The sequence below is a fragment of the Plecotus auritus genome (genome assembly GCF_963455305.1).
Source record: "Plecotus auritus genome assembly, chromosome: 2".
NCBI lineage: Eukaryota > Metazoa > Chordata > Mammalia > Chiroptera > Vespertilionidae > Plecotus > Plecotus auritus.
The window spans coordinates 140,641,517-140,669,027 of NC_137771.1; the positions used below are offsets into that span (position 1 = coordinate 140,641,517).

At 42.1% G+C, this 27,511-nt stretch overlaps 1 protein-coding gene across 2 annotated transcripts in view; it reads left to right on the forward strand.

The window, feature by feature from the left end:
* Nucleotides 1-363: 363 nt before the first annotated feature.
* The window catches only part of ARL13B (ARF like GTPase 13B), a 94,769-nt gene continuing 67,621 nt past the window's right edge, over nucleotides 364-27,511 (forward strand). For both annotated transcript variants that reach the window (XR_013959989.1, XM_080657298.1), the window contains exon 1: nucleotides 364-724. Coding sequence is in view for 1 of the 2 variants with exons in the window: in XM_080657298.1 (XP_080513424.1) it covers nucleotides 666-724 (59 nt within the window). In the remaining variant the exon portion in view is untranslated. The remainder of the gene's footprint in view (nucleotides 725-27,511) is intronic.

A 27,511-nucleotide genomic window follows, 5' to 3' on the forward strand; every position in this document is an offset into this window, starting at 1 on the left:
GAGATCTTTGGATCTCAGCTGTGATTGGAGACAGAGGAGGGTTTTTCCGGTCCCAATTGCAGCACCCTCGGCAGTAACACACTTTGGGATGGATGTACAGGTAAACCTCTCCTGAGATTTGTCCGGGATTCCTCCGAACATCGCTGGACGCTCCCGTTGCCTAGTAACGAGAATAATCTTCCCGGGACTCCACCTCCTTCTTCTAGACCCCTCCCCCTTCTTCCTCCCACCTCTCGGGCATAAACAGGGCGGGGCGGGGGGAGGAGAGCCGGCCCCTCCAGCCACTCAGAGGCCCCCACCTCCGGCCCTCGAACGATGATTGGAGGGGTGTATGGGCGGTGCTTGGAAGGGCCTGGCACGCCGGGGAGGGACGTCAGCACGTCGACGCGGGGGTTTTCTCCGCTCGGCCCGCTAACCCTGCTCGGGTCTGTGAATCTGTGCCTCTTCCTCCGCCATCCCTGGCGAGGGGCGCAGCTGTTGTCCGCTCGCGGGCCGGCGCGGTTATACCGGCTGTTTTGCTCGGACTGACCGTCGCCCTCACCTCTCTCCCGTTCTCTCCTCCGAGGCTTTTCGTAGTGAAGGCGGTTCGGGACTCGGCCCGGGGCCACCAGGGGCCCATCCCCGCTCCTGGCTCGGATGGGAGGCGGAGAGAGGAGCGGCCTGGGATGTTCAGTCTGATGGCCAATTGCTGCAGCTGGTTCAAGCGGCGGCAGGAGCCCGTCAGGTAGGCTGGAGCCGCTGGCCCGCGCCTTCCCGGGAGACGGGGACCGCTGCGCGCCGAGCAGTTGGGAGGGGAGCCGCCTCCCCTCTCGGGGCCGGGGCGAGCCTGTTCCAGGCCGCGGGGGATGCTTTCGTCCCAGTTTGATTTGTCCCTGGAGGGAAGAACAGAAGGATGCAACCTTCTTGTCTAGTTGCATTTAAGGCTTCATCAAGAGCGCTTGTTGTTATAATTTAAATGGGTTCAAATACTTTAAAAGTTGTGGATTTTGTACACGTGTGTATTTCTCCTCTGAAGTTTTTGTAATGAGAATTTTCTTTTTTAGGTAGAGAAGCATGGGTTATCGTTTTCATAACATTCACACACTCCTTTCCAACACACACACACACACACACGTTTTGTTTGGTGACTTACTTGGGCTTGAAATCTTGCTCCACTAATTCATAATTATTACAGTGTATGACTTTAAAATTAAAATTTTTTGGCCCCACCTTCCTCATATATTTAATGAGGGGTGATAACATCTGTGCCTCAGGAGTGTTGTATTAAATGCGAATAACTGATGGAAAGTGTTTTCTTAACTGTAGGGTATGCTAGATATATTAATATTCATTGCCCGATACTAGATATTCATTCATCCACTTCTCAACAAATATTTGTTGAGAAAATGTTATGGGCCAGAGGCACTGTACTAGGAAGGAGTCTGTGAAAATGATGTTTTTTAAAATTGAGGGGCTCAACCTATAAAGAAAGCTTAAGTTTGTTACTCTTTATAAATAATAACGACTTCTTACAGTTCTACTTTGGAATTAGGCCAAGGGTAATTTGTAGTAAATTTTTTTTTGTGTGTGTGTGTTTTTAAATTAACTTTTCAAGCATAGTATTTGCAGTAAGGATGAGTGATCCTTTAAAGAGTAAGTCTGAAAAGCTATTGTATATTATAAGGAAAAAATATATGTCTACATTTGGAAAAGAAATGTGCTCTAAACAAAACTTTTAAAATTATTTCCTCTTAACTCAACTGGATTTGAATGTTTTAAATATAAGTAATATGGTTGACTGATAGAGTCAAAGATTTGTTTGGGTGTGTAGATTTGTCCAATCATGTTATGTGCAGATAACAGAATCTCTACTAAGATTTGAGGATCACTCATAATAAATGGTCTCTTCTTTTTTTTTCCTATTTCTGCTTTTTAAAGATGTATTTTGTTTTTAGAAGAGGACACAATACCAGGTCTTCTTTTAACTGAAACACCCAAAAAGCTTGCACTCCAAAGGAGTTTTCAGTTTAATTCATCATTCTTTGTGTTTGCTTCTCTTAGCAGGTATAGTGTAACATTGGGGTTAATTGTTTAAAGAAAAGATAGAGTTCAGAGAAAGGAGAATGTATCTTTGTCCAAGTAGCATCTAGGTCTGTGTTGTCCAGTAGAGTAGGGACTTGGCTGCATGTGGCAGTTGTGCATTTGAAATGTGGCTAGTCCTAATTGAGATGATGAAATATATAATGTAATACAAAGTGGATTTAGAAGACTTATTATGCAAAAAAGAAAATAAGTAAATATCATGTCGTTTTTTTCAGTGTGATTACATGTTGAAATAACTTTTGCATGTAGAGGATAAAATGAGATATAATAGTAAAATGATTTCACCTTTTATTTTCTTTTAAAATGCAGTTACTAGAAAATTTAAACTTACATATATGGTTTACAGTGTAATTCTATGGGAACTCCCTGATCTACGTGGCATAATATAGAGGCATAGGTAAATACCTCTCATTGTTGGATAGAGTTAACGGTCAAAGGAATTAACAAGTTAGATTACACCCATCTTTTAAGTATCATTGTTCAATGCCTAGTTCATAATAGTGCCTAAGTAAATATTTGCAAAATATTGTATGTATTTTGATCACTCCTTAGCAATAATTATCCTAATGTAAATAATGTTGGCAAGTAGTTGCAGTTACTGGAATAAATGAATGGTGAGCAAACTGATTTAAAGTATATATCAAATTTTTGCTTTTATGAGCTACTGTTTTGTATTTTGAAGGTTTTTTGTTATGCTGCTCCTTATTGCGTTTTCTCTTCATGTTTATATTTTAGGGAGATATGTTTACAAATGTGAGCATGTAAGAGAAGATGATGTTTATTAATACATTATGTTTTGAGATTACTTTGCTGACTTACCTAATATATCCTGCACTTTTTGGGTTTACCGTCCTCACTTAGCTGCTTTCCCAGTGAGCACATTATTGTAGACAACTACAATAACCAGGGATTAGATACAGTATTCGGAACCTGTGTTAAGGACAAGGTAGGAGTCAGAGATCAATTGGTAAGGCACCAGTCTAGGTCAGGAGTGAGGACCAGGATGCCAGGCAATTCAGGGACAATAGGCATGCTATTAACCACCAGTCAGAACCTGAACTAGGCTTTCAGTCTTTGTAAATTAGTTTTGAATAAACTAATAGCTAGACCCATCTATATATATAAAAGCCTAAGCGACCGTCCAACCGTTCAACTGTCCGACCAGAAGCTATGATGCACACTGACCACCAGGTGTCAGATGCTCAATGCAGGAGCTGCAGAGTGACAGCAACTTTGCAGAGTGCCCCCTTGCACTCCAGGACCCCTTGGGGGATTTCGGACTGCTGGTTTCGGCCTGATCCCCGCAGTCCAGGCCGAGGGACCCCACCTGCTGGAGGGACCCCGCTCACTCTGCAGGCGCCCTTCTGGCCCAGTCCCGCCCCACCAGCCACCTTCTAATTAATTTCCTTTCAATGCACACGAATCCGTGCACTGGGCCTCTAGTAGTTATATAAGTGCTGTGCTCCTGTAGAAGCAGTGCAATATAGTGTTGGGTTTTTATTTTTATTTTTTAAAATATATTTTTATTGATTTTTAGAGAGAGATAGAAACATTGATGACAGAGAAACATCAATCGCTGCCTCTTGCATGCCCCATACTGGTGATTGAGCCTGCAGCCTGAACATTTGCCTTGACTGGGAATCAAACTGGTGACCTCTTGGTTAATAAACGATGCTCAACCGCTAAGTCACAACAGCCAGGCAGTGTGGGTTTTTAAAAAAAAAAATTTTTATTTTGAGACCACAATATAGTGGTCAAAGCTAAGAAATTAACTTTGATACAATGCTATTAACTAAATTACAGACTTTATTCTGAGTTTACCAGTTTTAACACCTAATGACCTTTTTGCTGTCAGAGATCTATTCCAGGATTCCATATTGCTTTGCCATGTCTCTTTGGTCTCCCTCAATCTGTAGTAGTTCCTCAGTCTTTCCTTGTCTTTTAAAACCTTGAGACTTTGAAGAGTATTTGTTAAATGTTTTGTAGAACCCCCCTTCAATGTGTTTGGTGTTTTTTTGTGATTTGGTAAAGGTGTTGTTGCATTAGTTGGGCAGAGGGATACCACAAAGGTGAGGTATCCTTCTCAATACATTACATCCAGGGGTGTGTGATGTTGATATGTGTTGTTACTGGTGGTGTTAACCTTGATCACTTGGTATCATGGTGTCTGCCCAATTTCTCAGTATAGTGTTTTGAGTCAAACAGACTCATGTCTGAATCCTAGGGGTTTTGGAAATTTTTTATGTGTCAAGTGTGGATAATTTCTGTCATGCAGATGAAGCATTTTGAGAAAGAAAATTTACCCAAGTACTTGATGCTTTGTGCATAATACTTACACAGTAAATAATATCTATGATCCTAGGAGACAAGTGCTGATTAGTAAATTACCCTCCTCGTTTCATTTTATACTTATCATTTTCTATGTTAGTGGAGGAAGGGACCATTTTCTTTTCCAAGGCTAATTCTTATGACTGTGCTCTTTAATTTCTTCCTACTTCCTGGTGAACTTCAGTTGTTCAGCATTTGGCCAGAAATCAATGATAGGATTTCTGGGATGCAAGAATAAGTCTAAACTTTTATCCCAAAATTTATTATTCATTTTTATCATTCAACTAAATAAATCTGTTTTTCCCTCAGAGCTTCGCTTCTATTTCATCTTCAAGCTCCTCTTACTGTTGTTATAGGACAGGAAGAGTTTGTTCACTCGGCCCTAGCAAAGCCAAACACTAGACCCTGAGAATTGCAGTGGATATCCTATCTAATAAAACAGTAATATGCAAATTGACTCACTCCAACACACAAGATGGCTGCCCCCATGTGGTCAAAGATGCCTGTCCCGTGTGAACACAAATGGCCACCACAAGATGGCCAGCAGGGGAGGGCAGTTGGGAGGGACCAGGCCTGCAAGGGAGGGCAGTTGGGGGCGATCAGACCAGAAGGGGAGGGCAGTTGTGGGGGACCCAGCCCTGTAGGGGAGGGCGTTTAGGGGTGATCAGACCTGCAGGGGAGGGCAGTTAGGGGTAATCAGGCTGGCAGGGGAGCAGTTAGGCATCAATCAGGCTGGCAGAGGAGTGGTTAGGGGGTGATCAGGCTGGCAGGCAGAAGCAGTTAGGGACAATCAGGAAGGCAGGCAGGTGAGCAGTTGGGAGCCAGCAGTTCTGGATTGTGAGAGGGGTGTCCGACTGCCCGTTTAGGCCTGATCCTACCGGGATCAGGCCTAAACGGGCAGTCAGACACTCATCGAGGGGTCCCATATTGGAGAGAGTGCAGGCTGGGCTGAGGGACACACACCCCTCCCCCGTGCACGAATTTCGTGCACCGGGACTCTAGTTTTATTGATGAATGACACCATCCAGGAGAATGGGAAGCGAATGCCCCAAAGCTGGAACTTCTCTATGGTGTGTAGGTTACTGATTATATAGGGCAAAATCTCAAGACATGGTGAATTAGGGGTTTGGGTTGAGCTGGGAGTTGATTGGTTGGAGGTGGGATAAAGGTAGTGAATCATCTCTTCAGGTCATGAGGACAGCTCTGTGGTCTTTTCCAGTGTCTCTCTGTCTGGTCTCATGGGAAAATAGCCAGTGTTTGTTCCACCTTAGTGCTCAGGAACTGAAACATAACTTGGGTCAAGATGTTGTGGTTAGCCTGCCAGAGGTCCAGATGATGTGACCATTTGTCAGGTCTAGGCTTCTGTCTTCTGCCTTGGGAGTTGCTGATTATCTGGGGGAAAGCCTGGGTCTCTGAGGGGTATATATAGAGTTAGATATGATTTCTAGAGCTAGGATTTAAAACTAAATTTAATTAAAGTCATAAAGACCCTAAGCTTCCTTACCTAAAAAAACAAAGCAAACTAAATGTTTCTTTTTGCTGCTGTAACAAATTATATTAACTTAGTGATTTCAAGAGGCACAAATTTATTATCCCATAGTTTTGACTCCAGAAGCCTACAGTTGGTCAGCAGAGTTGCATACCTTCTGGAGGGTCTAGAAGAGAATCTATTTTTTTTTTTTTTTTTTTTTTTTTGCTTTTTCCAGCAAAGGAAGAGGCTGTCTGGTATTTTGCCCATGCTCCTTCCTCCATCTTCAAAGCCAACAGCATAACATCTTCTCCTTTGATCTTCTGTCTTTCCCTTATAAGGAATCTTGTGATTTCCTGGATACTCAAAGATATACTTCCCCTCCAAGATCCTTAATCATTTTGGCAAAATTCTTTTGCTACGTATGGTAACATATTCACAAGTTCCAGGGATTAGGATGTGGACATCTTTGAGGGGGGCATTTTTCTGTGTCTACCATATTAAATAACCCTCTTCCCCTGCAGTCACTAACTACCCTTCCTCCTTCCCTTCACCCCAAACTCAACAGTTGGCAATGGCTAACAGACACTTTCTCAACTCCCTCCCCTCTCATATATTCCTTAACATCTTTCACTAGAAGATTTCTGCCTAGACCAAGCATGTCAAACTGGAGGCCCACAATGAATATTTTTGCAGCCCAGCCAATATAATGGTATGTATGAAACCTATAATGATAAAAGAATAATGTGCAAATCCAATGAATGGCCAGACAACGGAACAACCGTCCGGACGACCTTCTGGACAAAGCCGGGCCTGCAAGGGTGGCCAAGGCAGTTGGGGCTGTGAAGGCCTACTCTTGCACAAATTTCGTGCATCAGGCCTCTAGTCAATGTATATAAAAGCCTAATATGCAAAGTGTCCCCTTGGGAGTTCAATTGCTCGCTATGATGTGCGCTGACCACCAGGGGGCGGCACGGAATGAAGGGAGGTCCTGGCCGGCAGCCGCTAGGGAAACTACCCATGCATGAATTTCATGCCCCGGGCCCTAATATTTTAATAAAAATTTTGTAACTTAATTTTTACAATATCCTATTGTACAAAATTATTAATAACGAACTACAACATTTGCTAATAACTGATTACTATAATCGTGTTGCATTCATTTCCCTTACATGCCTTATGCACAGGCGCACCATTTCTCTTCACTATTACTAGCAGCGAATATTTTAGCAGCTGATTGGCAAGTCATTAGTCTTGTACTGACTTGTTTGGTGTGCGCAACAGAAAATATTTACCTTTCTGAGAACAAGAAAAATAGGTTTATTTGTGTTATGCTCATTAATTTGTGCAGTTGTTTAGTGTCTGGTAAGTTAATGTTCAAGAAAAAATATTAATTTTTATTAAAATGTTCTATTGTTTTATGTTAATGATTACTCATTTATTTCAGCCCTTTGAATTCAGCATGTCTCTATCAAAATCTACGTTTCTATGAAAATCGAAACTTTTGTTTTTTTGCAACCCACATAAACTTGTTTATTTGGCCTGTGTTAGCCTTTGAGTTTTACATGCTTGGCCTAGACTAGCCTTGGGCAAACTACGGCCCGCGGGCCTGATCCGGCTGTTCTATCCGGTTCTCTTGCTCTCCCCTCCGCTCCTTTACTTTGAATTTATATTAGTTCACACAAACACTCCATCCATGCTTTTGTTCCGGCCCTCCGGTCCAGTTTAAGAACCCATTGTGGCCCTCGAGTCAAAAAGTTTGCCCACCCCTGGCCTAGACCCTTCATTTTAGTTGTTTGTACTATATTTGATACAGCCTGGTTATTATATCCAATGAATTATTTTCAATCTCTTGGCATCATTTGACACATAAAACCAATCTCTTTTTGAGGAGAACCAAGATGGCAGTGTAGGTAAATGCCAGTCCGTGCCGCCTCCCACAACCACATCAAAATTACAACTAAAATACAGAACAGCCATAATTTAGAACCTGAAATCTGGCTGAATGGAAATCCTACAACTGAAGAAGTAAAGAAGAAAGCACATTGAGACCGGTAGGAGGGGTGGAGGTGTAGAATGTGCTGGTCCGACAGCCACATGTGGCATTTTTAAAATTAGGATGGATATATAGGTTGCAGCGTTTTCCCATAGGAGCAAGGGGTCCCATCCCACACCAGATGCCTTCAGACCAGTCCTGGGAAGAGAAATCCTTGTAACTTCAGGCTATAAAAACCAGTGGGGAGAGTGGCTGAATGACAGGGAGCCTGCTGGAGTCCCAGGCAGTTCCTCTTAAAGGGTTGGTGCATGGACTTACTCAGACTTGCTCTCTCTGAGCTCCAGCACTGGGGCAGCGACTTGGGGGACCCAGGGACATACTGGGAGGAACTGGATTGTCTGGCACCAGGGCAAGAACTTGGAGCCTTTTTCCCAGACAATAGTGCTGGCAGAAGTCATTGTTCTGATGCTGAGTCCTCCCCCTTCACAGAGCTGACTGGCAGGTACTATACTAGTATATGAGTTTCCATCAGCCTAGCTCACAGTGTTCACTCCACTCTGGTGATTCCCTGACATCCTGACCCAACCAATTTGCAGCGCCACCCAAGCTGTTTGCAGCAGCTTTTCCATGTGAATGGCCTATCCTGGCTCAAGCTTCAGACTTTCCTAAAATCTCTCAAGTAGCAGCTGGCATCAGCATACCCCATACCACTCAATAAGTGGCCCCCGACCCAGAACTAGTAGCAGCCCGCCTTGTTTCACAGCTTGGCCTCTCCTAGGAACTTCCAAGCCTACCATAATTATCAGCCATCTGAAGATCACTCTGTAGCTCCCGATAGGTGGCCCCAGGCAGGGCATAGGCAGTGGCTAACTTTGCACCTTCATGGAGACCCAAGATACAATGCACCAGAGGACAGCTTCAGACCACACCAGATTACAGCTCCATACATCCATGTGAAACACACTCAAGGGGCAGACTTGGTGAGCACCAAGCCCCACTGAAGCAAATCCTGCCCCATAGAGGTGTCTCCTGCACAGCAGCTCTTGCACTGTAGTTGCAGCTGGTCCTCACAGCCAGTTGGCCTGGGGATCAGTTCCTCCTAGTGACACCAACAGCAATCAAGGCTCAACTACAATAATACTGTGCACACAGCCCACACAGGGGAGCACCTAGAGTGCCCAGTTCAGATGATTGGGAGGCTGAGCCACTGAACCCTACTGGACCCCCTACTACACAAGGCCACTCTGCTAATTCCAGGAGACATAGCAGCTTTACCTAATACATAGAAACAGACCCAGGGAAGCAGCCAAAATGTGGAGACAAAGAAACAGGTAACAAATGAAAGAATAGAAGAAATCTCCAAAAAAATAACTAAGTGAAATGGAAGGAAGCAAACTATTAGTATAGAATTCAAAACAATGTTTTAAATGATGCTCAAGGATCTTAATGAGAGCTTCAAGGGATTTAATGAGAATTTCAAGGAAATTAGTGCGAACATCAAAACCATAAAAAAGGACCAGTCAGAAATGAAGGAAACACTAACTGAAATGAAGAATAATTGACAGGGAATCAACAATAGAGTAGAGGATGCTGAGAATCAAATCAGTGATTTGGTATATGAGGAAGCAAAAAACAAACAAACACCCAATCAGAAAAGAAAAAAGAATAAAAAAATATGAAGTAAGGAGCCTCTGGGGCAACTTCAAGCAACATTCGTCAAGGGGGACCAGAAGTAGAAGGGAGAGAGCAAGATATTGAAAACCTATTTGAAGAAATAATGACAGAAAACTTCCCCTACCTGGTGAAAGAAGTAGACATATAAGTCCAGGAAACAGAGTCCTAAACAAGATGAACCCAAAGAGGGCCACACCAAGACATATGTTTACTAGTAAAACTAGGGCCCCAGGGAACAAATTCGTGCACCTTAAAAGGAACTGTGGGTCACGAGGCTGTGGTGTGCACAGGGGCGGGTCTCGGCCCATCCTTCGTGCCCCTGCCCGGCCCCTCCCGCTGTGACCCCGGTCTCCTGTCTGCCGGCAGCTCCGCTTCCACTGCCGCTCCCACGCGCTGATGGCACCAGCCCCGCTCGCACCTGCTGATGGCGCGGAGCAATTGGGGCCAGCACCAGCAGTGGGTGTGAGCAGGGCCAGCGCCGTCAGTGGTGCAAGCAGCGGCTGCTGCCCTGATTGCCCCTCAGGAGCAAGGGGAAGTGGAGAAGCCCTCAGGGGCGATCGGGGCCAGCACTGAGCACTGGCAAGGGGTGCCAGCAGTGGCTCCGGCGCCGGCTGCAGTTGCCAGCGGAGTCAGTGCTGGCAGTGGGTGCGAGAGGTGGCTGCCGGCTCCGATCGCCTCTCAGGAGCAGGGGGAGGTGGAGAATCCCTGAGGGGCGATTGGGGCCAGCCGCCGCTACTTGCACCCATTGACGGTGCTGAGCGATCAGGGCTGGCACTGGGTGCCAGCAGCAGGTGCAAGTAGTGGCTCTGGCAGCGGGTGCAAGCGGGGCTGGCCCCAGCAGCAGGTGTGAGCGCCGTGTGGGATCACTGCGTGCGGGAGCAAAGAATTTTCAGTAACCACCAGAGGCTCACCCTGGTGACAGCCACCAGCCCCTCACCTTGGTCTGGTGCCCTCACTCACCTGCTCCACCATCCCACCATGGCCGATACCCGCCATGTTCTGTGCTCTGCTGTTTGCTGCTGACGCCTGCCATGATCCGCATGCGCCCCCTGGTGGTCAGTGCACATCATAGTGACTGGTTGTTTGGTTGTTCCACTGTTCAGTCTATTTGCATATTAGGGTTTTATATATATATAGATTCCAAAGGTTGAAGCAAAGAGAGAATCTTAAAAGCAGCAAGAGAAGAGCAGTTAGTTACCTATAAGGCAGGGGTCCTCAAACTTTTTAAACGGGGCCAGTTCACTGTCCCTCAGATCGTTGGAGGGCCGGACTATAGTTTTAAAAAAAAAACTATGAACAAATTCCTATGCGCACTGCGGGCCCAGGACGAGTCAGCTGCTAAGCAGGACAGGCAGCGGCACCCGGCGGACCGGATAAATGTCCTCGGCGGGCCGCATGTGGCCCGCGGGCCGTAGTTTGAGGAGCCCTGCTATAAGAGATCACCCATATGATTATCAGCTGATTTCTCAACAGAAACTTTGCAAGCCAGAAGGGAGTGGAAAGAAATATTCAAAATGATAAATAGCCAGGACCTACAGCCACTCTATCCAGCAAAGCTATCATTTAGAATTGAAGGTGAGATATAGAGCTTCACAGACAAGAAAAAACTAAAGGAGTTCATCAACACTAAATCAGTATTACATGAAATGTTGAAGGGTATTCTTTAGGAAGAAGAGAAAAAGAAAAAAACATGAACAATAAAATGGCAATAAATACATAGCTATCAACAATTTAATATAAAAATCAAAATAAATAAGGAATTTAATGAACAAAATAAACTGATGAATAAAATAGAATCAAAGGCATGGAAAATGGAACAGACTGACAAATCTTAGAGGGAAGGGGGTGGGGGAGGAGAAGTTAACCAAAGAACATATGCATATATGCATTAACTATGAACACAAACAATAGGGTGGTGAAGGCCTGGGGCATGGTGGGAACTTGGTGGAAGTGGGTATTACATTTGTAATACTCTCAGCAATAAATATTTAAATTTAAAAAACAACTCCCCTTTTAAAATTCTCTGATTTCTTTTCCTGAATTTTTAAATCTTTTCTGCCTTTTTCCTTTTCTGTGTCTACTTGCCAGTTAGCCTTTCTTCATCTGACTCCCCAAGTTTGCCCAGGGTTTGTCTTCAACTGTTTTCTTCTACATATTCTCCCTTTGTGGTCAATCTCACTTAATATTGGGACTTCAGCTACCACCTCAACACTCACTCCCAAGTACAAGTTTCCAGCACAAAGACTCATCTACCACTTGAAGACATACATATCCCGTTCACAGAACCCTCAATCTTTTGTGCTTTATTCTCTTAAACCATCAAAATCCTTTGATTTCTACCTGTTTTTTTTTTACCACTTAATTATCTTGCACTCTTTTCAGCTTTGCCATACCCAATGCTCTATCCATTATTCCATTCTCTCCCAGATTTCTTTTTTTTTATAATATATTTTTTATTGATTTCAGAGAGGAAGGGGGAGAGAGATAGAAACATCAATGATGAGAGAGAATCATCGATTGGCTGCCTCCTGCACACCCCACACTGGGGATCAAGCCTTCAACCAGGGCATGTGCCCTGACCTGTTTCACAGGTTGATGCTCAACCACTGAGCTATACCTGCTGGGCTCTCTCAGATTTCTTTGACAGACTTTCCACTATTCCCTTTTGATTAATCCTCCACACTGGTGTCAGTGCTCTTTTGTAGTATTCAATAGATTTTAAGTCTTCAATCTTTCCTAATTGCCTTACAAATAACATCTAATCTTATTACTTACAAGTTACTTATGATTTGTTCTGACCTGGCTAAGTAGACTCTTCATAAGCCATTCTTTCTCCTCTAGTCATGCCAAATTTGGGATACTTAAGTTCTCTAGTTCCCCTTTTCCTCCAAATGCCTTTTCTTCTTTGGCTGATCCTTATGTTTCAAATCTCAGCTGGGATATTCTTTTCTTCAGGAAACTGTCTTTGAATTCCAGCTATATTCTTCAGACTTTCATTGTATTTGCCTAGCACCTTGTATTTGTGTCTATATTTAATCATTTATTGTAGTGAAATGTTTAATCTTTTCACTAGTTCTCAAAGATATCTTGTAGGCAGGAGCTATTGTTATTTTTCAAACATTGAAAAATAATTTATGTTCATTGCTATTTAAAGGTAATGCATGTTTATTGGAGAACATTGAAGGCTCAGTTAAGCTAAAAGCGGTATATTTAAGTTATCCATAAGCTCATGCCTCTAGAGATAACCATTTTTAATATTTCAGTGCAGAATTTCTTACATACATGTAAATTTTAAAACAACAATGAAGTAATAGTGCTGTTTCACAGCTTTTTATTTTTTTATTTTTGCTTTAATGTATAATTCACATGTTTTTGCATCCTTACATTTTTTTAGCATCTTTTTAAATAGTAGAGTAGTATGTTGCATGCATTCATTAAAGTGTGTTTAATCATTATTATTATATATTTAGAATGTTTAAAATACTTCAGTATTTACAAACAATGCTTTGGGGAGCATTTTTATATAAATATCTTTGAAAATTCCAGATCAAATAATATGAAAAAGTTTAAGGCATATGATATATATTGTCAAATTGCTCTTCAGAAAAGCTTTTTTTTTTAAAAACTAATTTCTACTCCTACTAGCAGTGTTTGAGAGTGCCTTTTTTTCCCTTAAAAAGTGTGAGTTGTTTTGTTAAAGAGAAACACTAGTTTTAGTTTTCATTTTTTAATATATGTTTTTATTGATTTCAGAGAGGAATGGAGAGGGAGAGAGAGATAGAAATATCAGTGATGAAAGAGAATCATCAATCGGCTACCTCCTGCAGGTTCCCTACTGGGGATTGAGCCCACAACCTGGGCATGTGCCCTGACCCAGAATCAAAACGTGACCTCCAGATTCATAGGTCAATGTTCAAACACTGAGCCATGCCGGCCGGGAAGTTTTTATTTTCATGATTACTGGTAAAATTAAAAATTTTTTCTTGGACATTTGTATTGTCTGGGGAATTTCCCAGTGTTTCTCTTAGATGTTTTTCTTGGGGTAGCTGCATTCATCTTCTTATTGAATTTTCTAAAAAAAGATTTTGTTTATCGTAGGAACTGTTTCTCTGTAGTATATGTTGAATATATTTTTTCTTCTATTATAGTTTTAAATTTTTTCATGTTTTTTTTGAATCATAAAACTTAAAAATATTTTATTCAAATATATCATACTTTCATTGTAATATTAGGATGTTCATTACTACTCCAAGATTATATTCACTTATACTTTATTCTAGTACACTTATGTTTTAACTTTTAATATATAGATCTGTATTTAAATTTATTTTGTATATCGGGAGCAGTCTTCATCTTGGGCTCAACACAAGGTCTGTTAGGCCATGCTGCTCAGTAAATATCTGGACCAGTAAATATTTTTAAGCAGGTCTTCATCATTAAATATTATCACCTACCTACTTTGAACTCCTGTTTTTATACCAAGTAGCATCTAGTTGATGCAAGAAATCCTATATAATAAAGAGGTAATATGCAAATTGACCCTCACAGCCTCGCATCACAAGATGGCCACCCCCATGTCATCACAAGATGGCCGCCCCACATCATCACAAGATGGCCGCCCCCACGTTGTCACAAGATGGCTGCCCCCACGTCATCACAAATGGCCACCCCCACATTGTCACAAGATGGCCGGCAGGGGAGGGCTGTTGGGGGCGACCAGGCCTGCTAAGGAGGGCAGTTGGGGGGTGATCAGGCAGGCAAGGGAGGACAGTTGGGGGTGACCAGGCCTTCAGGGGAGCGCAGTTGGGGGTGATCGGGCTGGCAGGGGAGCAGTTAAGTATCAGGCTGGCAGGGGAGCGGTTAGGAGGCTATCAGGCTGGCAGTCAGAGTGGTTAGGGGCAATCAGGCAGCCAGGCAGGTGAGTGGTTAGGAGCCAGCAGTCCCGGATTGGGAGAGGAATGTCTGACTGCCAGTTTAGGCCCGATCCCAGTCAGACATTGCCCTAGGGGTCCCAGATTGGAAAGGGTGCAGGCTGGGCTGAGGGACTCCCCCACCCCAGTGCATGAATTTCGTGCACCAGGCCTCTAGTCATGTATATAAAGTATGATAAAATATTTAACAGTTGAAAGATGATCTTCAAGATTTTTATCAGGAATTGGTAGCAGGATTTTGGGAGCGATTTAATTTTACCTGGGTCTTGAAGAAACTTGTGCTCCCTAAGCTTACTATGAGTGTGATTTCAGGAATGGCCCACTTAAGAGAAGAAGAAAATTCACAGTAATTTAAGTGAAAGAATGTTTGGAACAAGAATTTTATGTAATACTAGAGGCCCGGTGCACAAAATTCGTGCAAGGAGGGGGATCCCTCAGCCCGGCCTGCAGCCTCTCCAATCTGACATCCCTCTCAAAATCTGGGACCGCTGGCTTCTAACTGCTCACCTGCCTGCCTGTCTGATCGCCCCTAACTGTGTCTGCCTCAGCCCCCGCCACCATGGCTTTGGCAAGAAGGACATCTGGTCTAATTTCATATTACTCTTTTATTAGTATAGACTAGAGGCCCGATGCACGAAATTCATGCAAGGGACGCAGCCCCGGCTGCCTCAGCCCTCGCAGCCCCGGCTTTATTTGGAAGGTTGTCTGGATGGTCGTTCTGCTGTTTGGTCTAATTAGCACATTAGCTCTTTATTATATAGGGCTAGAGGCCCGGTGCATGAAATTCGTGCGGGGGGGGGGGGGGTCCCCCTCAGCCAGCCAGCACCCTCTCCAAAAATGTCCAACTGTCATTCACTTGTACAATAAAATCACATCATGATTTTGTTCATTGTATCATTTTCTTTGTGATAGTTTTTTTTTCATTCTCTTAACTGTTTGGTTACAAAACTGTTTCCAAATCCCTTTTCATGTATGTGTTTGTTACTTGTAAATTTAGAACCTGCTCCATATAGTTTTAAATATTTTAGGTAATACATACCAGTTTGGACGTCTCAAATTTTGTTTTTTAATGGAATATTTTGACTTGTATAGTATTTTTTAGAAATAGCTTTTATGTAATGACCTCCTTTGAAGTATTGTCTTCCTTAATTAGCAGATGCAGTTTAGAGTTGTAGATGTTCAAATGATTGTAGTAATGTCATTCAGAAAAGATTCAAATTCAAGTGTTTTCTGAGTCTGAGTTAAAACTCCAATATTATGTTGCTTATATTCCTGGTATGCTATGTTGTACATTTTTTTTTTTAATATATTTTATTGAGTTTTTACAGAGAGGAAGGGAGAGGGATAGAGAGTTAGAAACATCGATGAGAGAGAAACATCGATCAGCTGCCTTCTGCACACCCCCTACTGGGGATGTGCCCGCAACCAAGGTACATGCCCTTGACCGGAATCGAACCTGGGACCTTTCAGTCCGCAGGCCGACGCTCTATCCACTGAGCCAAACCGGTTAGGGCTATGTTGTACATTTTTATATAAAAAGAGATCATGAGATAAAATATGTAAAACAGGAGGAGGATCCAAGATGGCGTCGTAGGTAAACACCTAAACTGCTGCCTCGCACAATTTCAAAACTACAACTAAAAGACAAAACGTCTATCACCCAGAACCACGGGAAAGCTGGCTGAGTGGAAGTTCTACAACTAGAAGGAAAGAGAAAAGAGCATTGAGACGTGCACAGCGCTGAAAAACTGAGGTACGGAGGCGCGCGATCCAGGCTGGTGGCTGGCATTGCTTTTTTCAACCCAAAGGGAGACAAGCCCCCGATTACTCTGAAATCCAGTTTCTGGGGAGACGCGGGGGACACAAACTCCTACGGGGAGAAGCTGGACTGTCTGCCATCGGTTCGGAAAGTGAGGGTGGCTTGCTTGCAGAGCTGCGCGCAGGAATAATTGTTTACTGCGTTGGGGCGCAGGACACGGGGATGCGGTCAGAGACGCAGAGCCGGCTTACTGGCAGCCATAGCTGTTTGCCATGTCCTAGCCTAGTCACGCCCTGAGACCTCGCCCTGCACAATCTACGAACCCACCCAAGCTCCAAGTAGTGGCTTTAGCATATGAATGGCCTGCCCTATCGCAGCTTAACCTAGCAAACTTGCAGCCCGGGTCAGACAGCTCCAAAACCTCCAAACCCCAAGGAAAGAAGAGAAAACTGTAGTTCTCGCTGTAACTCCTGCTGGGTGGCGGTGGTCTCAAGACAGTAGCTTACCTGCACTCCATTGAAGATCCAGAAGCCAGTGTACCTAGTGGTCAGTGTGAGACACCAGATTTCAACTCCTCACATCCATAAGTAACACATTCAAGAGGCAGACTCGGTGAACACCAAAGCCCCACTGAAACAAGTCCTGCACCATAAGCGTGTCTCCAGCGCAGCAGTTATTCCATTATAGACACAGCGGGTCCTCACAGCCAATTGGCCTGGAGGTCAATTCCTCCCAGTGTACCAACAGCAATCAAGGCTTAACTACACCAAGACTTTGCACTCAGCCCACAAAGGGGTGTACCAAGAGCGTCCACCTCTGGTGATTGGAGAGGCTGAGCTACTGGCCCCTATAGGTCACCTAACACACAAAGCCACTCCATCAACACAGGGAAGCAGCCAAAATGCAGAGACAAAGAAACATGTCACGAATGGAGAAACCAAGATGGCGGCATAGGTAAGCACCTAAACTGCTGCCTCGCACAACAATTTCAAAACTACAACTAAAAGACAGAACGGACATCATCCAGAACCATAGGAAGGCTGGCTGAGTGGAAATTCTACAACTAGAAGGAAAGAGGAAAGCTCACGGAGAGTCAGAGGAGCGGCAAAGGAGGGCTGAGGTACGGAGATGCGTGCAGAGAGGAAGGGCGACTGAGTGCTTGGCTGACTTTCTCTGGCAGGAGGGGGAAGGAAGCCCCCGACTGCACTGAACCCCAGTTCCGACTGCACTGAAACCCAGATCCAGGTGAAACCCCGTGGACCCAGGCTCATACAGGGGGAGTCTGGACTGTCTGGTAGAGAGAAAGGCACACGGAGACTCAAAGACCCGGGGGAGCCACGGCGGGTCTGGAGGCGCGCGTGTACATGAGTGCTCGCAGAGAAAGCTGAATGCGGAGGTTGCCGCAGGCATTCCCTAGCGGAAGGGAATTGGAAGCTCCTGACTCCACTGAACCCTAGTTCTGACGGCACTGAACCCCAGTTTCGGGCGAGCCCCTGGGGACTCATGCTCTTACGGGGGAATCTGGACTGTCAGGTGGAAACTCAGGGGAGTCGTGGAAGGCAGAGGTCCGGAGGCGCATGTGCAAGGGCAGGGCTGACGGGAAGCCAAGACTGTCTGCTCCGCCCTGAGACTCTGTCCCATTCAAGCTGAGCACAGAGGCTTTTGCAATTTTGCAAGTCTAATCTTACAAGGCTGTCTCCAGCACTGAACTTCTCCCAGAGTAGACACAGCTGATCCTCACAGCCAACTGGCTTGGACATCTATTCCTCCCAGTGATACCAACAACAATCAAGACTTAACCTCAACAAGGCTGTACACACAGTCCACAAAGGGGTGCACCAAGAGTGTCCACCTCAGGTTAACTGGGGAGGCTGACCCACTGGGCCATATAGGAAACCTAGCACACAAAGCTACCCTACCAACTCAGGGAAGCAGTGAAAATGGGGAGACAAAGAAACAGATCACAAACGAAAGAAATGGAGGAAAACAAACGACTGGATATAGAATTCAAAACCACGGTTATAAGGCTTTTCAAGAATGTCCTAGAAAAGGCTGATAAATTTAGCGAGACCCTCGAGGATATGAAAAAGGACCAACTAGAAATTAAACATACACTGACTGAAATAAAAAATATTATACAGAGACACAACAGCAGACTAGAGGAACGCAAGAATCAAGTCAAAGATTTGAAAAACAGAGAAGCAAAAAACACTCAACCAGAAAAGCAAAAAGAAAAAAGAATCCAAAAAGTTGAAGATAGTGTAAGAAGCCTCTGGGACAACTTCAAGCGTACCAACATCAGAATTATGGGGGTGCCAGAAGAAGACAGAGAGCAAGATACTGAAAACCTATTTGAAGAAATAATGACTGAAAATTTCCCCTACCTGGTGAAAGAAATAGACTTACAAGTCCAGGAAGCGCACAGAACCCCAAACAAGAGGAATCCAAAGAGGACCACACCAAGACACATCATAATTAAAATGCCAAGGGCAAAAGACAAAGAATATTAAAAGCAGCAAGAGAAAAACAGTTAATTACCTACAAGGGAGCACCCATACGATTGTCAGCTGATTTCTCAACAGAAACTATGCAGGCCAGACGGGAGTGGCAAGAAATATTCAAAGTGATGAATAGCAAGAACCTACAACCAAGATTACTCTACCCAGCAAAGTTATCATTCAGAATGGAAGGTCAGATAAAGAGCTTCACAGATAAGAAAAAGCTAAAGGAGTTCATCACCACCAAACCAGTATTATATGAAATGCTGAAAGGTATTCTTTAAGAAGAGGAAGAAGAAAAAAGTAAAGATAAAAATTATGAACAACAAATACATATCTATCAACAAGTGAACCTAAAAATCAAGTGAATTAAAAATCTGAGGAACAAAATAAACTGGTGAATATAATAGAATTAGGGGCATAGAAAGGGAGTGGACTGATAATTCTCAGGGGGAAAGGGTATGGGGGGGTGCAGGAAGAGACTGGACAAAAATCGTTCACTTATGGATGAGGACAGTGTGCGGGAGGTAAGGGCAGAGGATGGGGTGGGAACCAGGTGGAGGGGAGCTATGGGGGGAAAAAGGAGAAACAATTGTAATAATCTGAACAATAAAGATTTATTTAAAATAAATAAATAAATAAATAAAAATTAAAAAATAAAAGAAACATGTCATGAATGAAAGAAATGGAGGAAAGCAAACTACTGGATGACATAGAGTTCAGAATCACATTTATAAGTTTACTCAAGAATCTTCTAAAAACCTCTGAGGAACTTAGTGAGACCTTTAAGGATCTTAATGAGAATGCCAAAAAAATGGAAAAGGACCAGTCAGAAATTAAGCATACACTGTATAAAATAAAGAATATACAGAAACTCAACTGTAGATCAATGTACCCCAAGAATCAAACCAAAGATCTGAAATATGAGGAAACAAAAAACACCCAACCAGAAAAACAAAAGGAAAAAAGAATTCAAAACATGAAGATAGTGTAAGGAGCCTCTGGGACAACTTTAAGCGTACCAACATCCGAATTTTTGGGGTGCCAGAAGAAGAGAGAGAGCAAAATATTGAAAACCTTTTAGAAGAAATAATGACAGAAAACTTTCCCTACCTGGTGAAAGAAATAGACTTACAAGTTCAGGATGCGCACAGAACCCAATACAAGAGGAATCCAAAGAGGACCACACCAAGACACATCATAATTAAAATGCCAAGGACAAAAGACAAAGAGAGAATCTTGAAAGCAGCAAGAGAAAAATGGTTAGTTACCTAAAAGGGAGCACCCATATGACTGTCAGCTGATTTCTCGGCAGAAACTATGCAGGCCAGAAGGGAGTGGCAAGAAATATTCAAAGTGATGAAAAGCAAGAACCTACAACCAAGATTACTTTACCCAGCAAAGCTATCATTCAGAGTTGAAGGTCAGATAAAGAGCTTCACAGACAAGAAAAAGCTAAAGGAGTTCATCATCACCAAACCAGGATTACATGAAATGCTGAAGGGTATTCTTTAAGAAGAGGAAGAAGAAGAAAAAGGTAAAGATAAAAATTATGAACAACAAAATGACATCAAATACATACCTACCAAGAAGTGAATCTAAAAATCAAGTGAATAAAAAATCTGAAGAACAGAATGGACTGGTGAATATAATAGAATCAGGGACATAGAAAGGGTGTGGACTGACAATTCTCAGGGGGAAGGGGGTGTGGGGGGTGCGGGAAGAGATTGGACAAAAATCTTACACCTATGGATGAAGACAGTGGTGGGGGGTAAGGGCATGGGGTGGGGTGGGGAATCAGGTGGAGGGGAGCTATGGGGGAAAAAAAAAGAGGAACACCTGTAATCTGAACAATAAAGATTTATTAAAAAATATAAAAATTAAAAAAAAATGTAAAACAGGCCTTTACTCTCTTAATTCCTAATTTCCTTTTTTTTTACTGGAAATTATTTCAGTTTTAAAAATCTTTTTCACTTTTAATTGAAATAAACACTTATTACCCCGAAACCCTGAGCATGTAAACTTTTTCAGAAAACTTTAGCCAGTTTGATGCTAGAAGATAGGTGATTTTAATTATATTCTTTAATACTGAACTTTTACCATGAGGTAAAGATTTTTACAAATTCTATATGTACTTTTTCTGCTTAAAGTTATATACTTTAATTTTGCTTAATTTTTACTCAGCAAATGGGGAAATGACATATTTATGTTTTTCATTCAGTAAAGATGCCTCGCATATTTGATCCTGTTGCTACAGAGTTGATGGAGATTCTAGTAGAGGAGACTGTATGATAAGTTCCACGACAAAGTTAGGAACTATTTACTGTGGTCGCACAGATGGTCAGGAAGGACTGGGGGAATTCCTGGTCTTATAGGCCTGCTGGGGAGTGGCAGAAGAAGAGTCTACAGAGTTTGGACTTGATTCTGTTTAAGGACTGTAAGCAGAAAAATACTATGATTTGATTTTCATCAACATCATGGGTAGCTTTTATAAATAGCATGCAATTTATGACTTTAGTTAATTTACCTATAACTAGGTAGTATACATTCTATTACGTCCAGGAACTTGGTTATGATTCTGATAGGCCTAAATCTGGGGAAAAAATTATAAACTATCTTGATGGAAACGAGGCAGACGACACATAGATATACATCAGGTAACTTCTTATTATCACTGTAACTGATATTGGACCTGGTGAGCAGGAATTCTTCCCAGGGTCCTGTCTCACGGAATTGAGGAATGAAGCCATGGACCAGCGGAGTTCAAGCAAGGCAAGAGTTTATTGCAGGCAAACACAGACTCCCCACTCGGGGAGGGAACCCAAATGGTTTCCTACCAAAGCATTCTGCTCTTCCCCTTATATCTGCTAAAGGCCCGCTCTTTGTCTATCTGTGCTGCTCTCTGATTAGTTCCTGGCCTTTTACAACATTTTATTTTGCACTTGAAAGAAAAACATCCTATGTTTCTGCTATCCTGTTTTTCTGCAAAACATTTTATAGTTTTAGCTAGCTCCATGATTTCTCCTCCTTCCACCCCTTACACTGTTTAACTAATTCTGCTTTAACTCCTTTCATAACCTTGGGTAAATTGTACCTGTTCCACTTGCAGGGACAGCATGAAGATAAATGAGAGGATAAAATAGCTTTGAATTGTCAAGACATGCTGTATAAATTGAAAGCATTGGTTATTGCATGGTTTGGGAAAAACCGAAAGCATTTATTTCTGAGGTACTTAATTTGGGAAAACTACTAAAAACATACTTTTGTTTTGCAAAACTTTGCACTATTTTATAGTGTTAATTTTTTACCTCCTGGAAACTGCTCCAGTGCTGCCATGTCTTTGGTCTTTGGTCTGCTCATTTCTTTCTGACCACAATTTTAAGTGTTTCTTCAAAGGTTCTCAGAATGCCATGCTCCCCTGTCTACGACTCCTCTTCCTCCTGTGCTCTCTCTGGCTCTTTTTATCTGTTCTCATAGTTTCAACTACCATGGATATGTCTCATAAACCCAGTCCAGATCTCTCCTCCAGCTTCAGACTTCAGTGTCAGACAAGCGCCACTGTTAACATGTGCAAAACTGAACCCCTTAATCCTCCTCCTTACCTGGTCCCTGCCCATCTCTCTGGTCTCATCTTGTGGACTCCCTGTCTTAAATTTGATACTGTAATAAGAGTGGCTGTTGGTTGAGCACTTACTATGTGCCACAAGCACTGTGCACCTTACTTGCATTGTCTTATTTAATTTTGGATTGGATATTGTTGTTATCATTTTACTGATGAAATTCTGAGAAACTAAATAATGTGTCCTAGGTCAGATGGCTTGGAAATGGCAAATCTGTGATTTGAACACAGATCTTACACTAGGTTTATGGCTATATATGAGTGCCTAAATCCCTTTTATGTTACTTATTACTATACAAATGTAATACATATCTTATAATACCAGAGTTCTTCCCATATCAGCCTTTATAGTTTGGTTATATAATTAAAGATCAGGTATAACTGTACTGAGTAAAGTGGTCACTTTCGGCTTCTGGAAAGATCAAATTATTTACTATTTGATGATACTGGTTTATATATATATTTCAGAGGGAGAGGGAGATAGAAATATCAGTGATGAGAGAGAATCATTGATTGGGTGCCTCCTGCATGCCCCCCACCTGGGATCAAGCCCGAAACCTGGGCATGTGCCCTGACCAGGAATTGAACTGTGACTTCTTGGTTCATAGGTCGATGCTCAACCACTGAGCCACACCAGCCAGGCAATACTGATTTCTTAAGTAGAAGATGTCAAGTTTCCTTTAGACTCAATACATGGTTGTATTGACTTGTGATTATATATGGGTCTAACGAGCATGTTCTCCTTTTGTTTAAGGCTGCTGTACTGAAGTGTGGTCTTAACCCCTGGATTCAGCAACTCAACACCCTGCCAGTTCCCACCTCCTTGATGTGGTGTCTTCTTAGGCAGTGTTCTCAGTCTGGAATCTCTTCCTCCTTTTTTCTGCTTTCACATTTCCATTGCTTGGCAAACTCCTCCAGTTTAAGAACTTAGCTGAGGCATCACCTTGTGAAAGAAGCTTTCCTGATCTTTTTTTTTTATGTCTCTAGGCTGGATAAATTCCCCTTGCTCTGTTTTCCTTTAGCATCTTGTGTATAGAGATGAGCATTTTAAACTGTTATCATGTCACAATCTATCAATATTTGTTTACATTTTAATCACTCTCAGGATGAGAACTCTGGCATAGGGAATATGTCTCAGGAGGCGTTTTTGTGTCCACAATGTTTAGTGCTTAATGTACTTTTTCGTGAATTACTGTCTGAACAAATGACTAAATGATTGATTTATTACTAGACAACTTTTCTAGATACTGTAAATCTAAGAACACAGTATATTATTTTTTTCAATTGAAGGACTAACGTATTTGATCAATAATCATAAGATTAACAGGCATAGACAATCTTTCTTCTTAGTGTTGGTCATAGAGCACCACAGCCAAACTGTTTCCACTCAGTGATAATTTACTATATTTAAAAAAAAAACTATAGTGGCGTGTACATTTTAACATGCATTAAATTGTAACATCTTCATTATATAAAGAGTTAAATAGAATTTTGAGTGTTAGGTAAATGTTATCCTTGTAAGCCCATTCTGTTATGAATGTACAAATTTAATGTTTTATTAGGAATGTCGGAATTCACAGTGTGATTTTTATTTGTACTGCTAATGTTATATTTGTTCATTAAGGCTTTAATTACCCCACATATTTAATTAAATCCATGTTTTCAAGTATATGGCTTAATGATCTTCAAAATTAACTAACTTGCAAGGTTAGTCAAAGTAAAAATAGAAATCCAGAGAGAAGGTTATTTTGTGCTAGTCTCATCATGATTACAATATTCCAAGTGATTTTCATGTTTGAAGAATTTTTTTTATTTGAACCTAATATCCTGTTAAAAAATTATATGAATATATGCATAGCCCATGGATACCGACAATCGACAATTGTGTGGTGAGGGCCTGGGGGGAGGCGGGGAGTAGAGTGAAGGGGGTCAATGAGGGGGAAGGGGAAGAGGGACATCTGTAATACCTTCAGCAATAAAGATACATTTAAAATATTTTTTATTGATTTCAGAGAGGAAGGAAAAGGGGGAGAGAGAGAGAAATATCAGTGATGAGAGAGAATCATTGATTGGCTGCCTCTTGCATGCTCCCCACTGGGGATCGAGCCTGCAATCCGGTCATGTGCCCTTGACTGGAATTGAACCTGGGACCCTTCAGTCCACAGGCCGAAGCTCTGTCCACTGAGCCAAACGGGTTAGGGCAAGATACATTTTTAAACAATGAAAACATTTAAGGAAAAAGCTAACATTCTTGGTAGCTAGCTTTAAGAACAATGTGTAATAGTAATAATTTGGAATATTTTTACAAAAATGTTTTTAAAGAGAGAGGAAGAGGGAGGGATGGAGGGAGGGAAAGACCTTGATGTGAGAGAGAAACATGTATCAGCTGCCTCCTGCACGCCCTCTCCCCCCCCCCCCCCTCCCCGGGGATCCAGCCTGCAACTCAGGCATGTGTCCTGACCAGGAATTGAAGCATTGATCTTTTTGGTGCATGGGATGGCACTCAACCAACTGAGCCACACCATTCAGGGCTGGAAGATTTTTTAAAGACTGAAATATTAACAAGGATGGAGTTGGGGAGGTGGACATAAGATACTACCCATTTAAGAAAATGAGGGGCCATTTTCCTTAAAAGGTAACTTAAGATATTTTACTTTGTCTCATAAGGGATGTGAAAGGTTTTATGATGTTTCTAGGAACTGCTGACCCAGTTGCTGCATATTTGTAGTGTGGTCTTCCTTGACTTCCAGAACAGGCACAGTTGCCTATTCTCTCTTCCTGTGGCTGCCTGTGCTTTTCCTTGACAACAGTCATCACACATAATTACCTCTCCGTTGCCTATTTTCTTGCTAGGCTCTATGGTTTATCAAGGCTGGGGATTGTGGATGTTTATTTGCTATTGTATAATAGGTGCTTAATCAATATCTGTAGAATAAATGGTGCAAACAAGCAGTAAATGGTGATTTGTTCCCAAAAGTAATTGTTTTGGCTCATGGTGATGTTAGTAGCACTGTAGATCTTGAACTGCATTATAAATTATTAAAGAACAATTTAATTAACTTTAATATAATTTTAATCTAATTCATTGTATATGTAATGTCTTGAATTTCCTAAAATATTGCTTAAAATGCTACATTATTTATCTTTTTTAGTATAGTCATTTACTATATTTTGTTTAGAAAATTATTTTGCATTTAAATCTCATTCCTTAGTATTTGGTAGTTACGAGTTCTTCAAACAAAGTAATAAATTATACTCTAAATACCTCACAGTTTTCTCAAGAAGTAAACTGATATTTTTCAAAATTGATAATGCAGGTAAAATTTTCACATGGATAGTAGTACCTACATACTATCTCAGCTCCTTAAATTCATAATCTGCTGTTGATCACTTTGGCATTCTCTCTGATCCCAGCACTGGCTGACTGGGCATGGTGTATGGGGATGCTGCTAATTGTGACTTGCTTTGTTCTTTCACTGACTCAAGCATAGACATCCTTCCATTTATTCCCCATTGTGGGTAGGGATGGTTGAAACATTTGGAAAAGACTAAGGCTTCGGGATAACAAAGGAAATTAACACAGAGTAAATTAATTTCATTCACAAAAGCCAAAGTCCTCACCATAGTGTATAAGGTGGTACATGATCTTACCTTTGATGTGTTTCTGATCTCCTGCCCTTCCCTGCCCCTTTCTCAAGTGTCTTTTTTTTTTTTCTAACCCTCATTGGAGAATATGCTTTTATTGATTTTAGAGAGAGGAAGGGAGAGAGAGTGAGAGAGAAACAAACATCAATAGGTTGCCTTCCATATGGGCCTTGATAGGGATGGAACCTATAACATGGGTATGTGCCCTGATCGAGAATTGAACCCACCACCTTTTAGTGCATGGGGCGACTCTCTAACCAACTAAGCCATCGGGCTGGGGCTCTCGCTGAGTTTTACCACAGTGGCTTCCTTGCTGATACTGGAACATGCCAGTATGTCCTCACTTTAGTGCCTTTGGTCCAGCTGTTCTCTTTTGCCCCAGATGACTAACTCCCTCCTTCAAGGCCTTGTTCAGGCTTTACCTTCTCAATCAGACCCACCCTGGTCACCCTGCATAAAACTGCAGCCCACCTCCTATCCCCACTACTGCTCCCATCTGTCCTGCTCTGTTCTTTTTCCTATAGTACTTAATCACCTTCCAACATACTATATAACTCATAATTTACTTATTTTATTTTTTGTTAATCCTCACCTGAGGATGTTTTTTTCCATTAATTTTCAGAGAGATTGGAAGGGAGCAACAGAGAGAGAGAGAGAAAGAGAAACATCGATGTGAGAGTGACACATTGACTGGTTGCCTCCTGTAGCCATCTGCTTTTTTTAAAAAAAAAAAAATATTTTTATTGATTTCAGAGAGGAAGGGAGAGAGAGAGAAACATCAATGATGAGAGAGAATCATTGATTGGCTGCCTCCTGCACCCCCCCCCCCACTAGGGATCAAATCTGGAACCCGGGCATGTGCTCTTGACCGGAATCGAACCCAGAACCCTTCAGTCCACAGGCCAACACTCTATCCATTGAGCCAAACCAGCGAGGGTGCCTTGTGGTTTTAACCCAGCAGCTAGCTGTGTTATGCTGTGGCTTTCTCTCTGTATTCTCAAATCCATGCTGTTAATGGATGGTCTCATCTCATATTGTGCAGTAGTGTAGCCTAGAACAGAAATGAGTTTTAGTGGTAGACTGAATTGTCATGTTCATAGGACCAGTGTAATAGGTTTGTTCCTTTGTACCTGTCCCAGGTTAAAGAATTTCCTAGGATTTAGGTGAATTAAGTTTTGGTTCTTGTTAAACCTATTCATTGTCTTATGTCTTCCAACTCTGGGCTTATGACTTTTCAGCTGTAAAACTGAACTAGACTGTATTTTCTGATTCTGTGAAGTTTAGCTACATCATCAGATACATTTTAAGCTTTATAATTGTAGTGCTCTTTGAAAATATGTTAGCACTTAATAGTCATGTGATTATACTATATGGAAAATTTATACTTGGTAAGGTGCTACATATTTCTAAAAACAGAGTTTAGCACACAAGTAGTGCCTAGAAATAACAGTAATTCTTTTCTTATTTAATTTCATAAGAAAAAGCATATTTCTGATAATCCTTAGTTAACC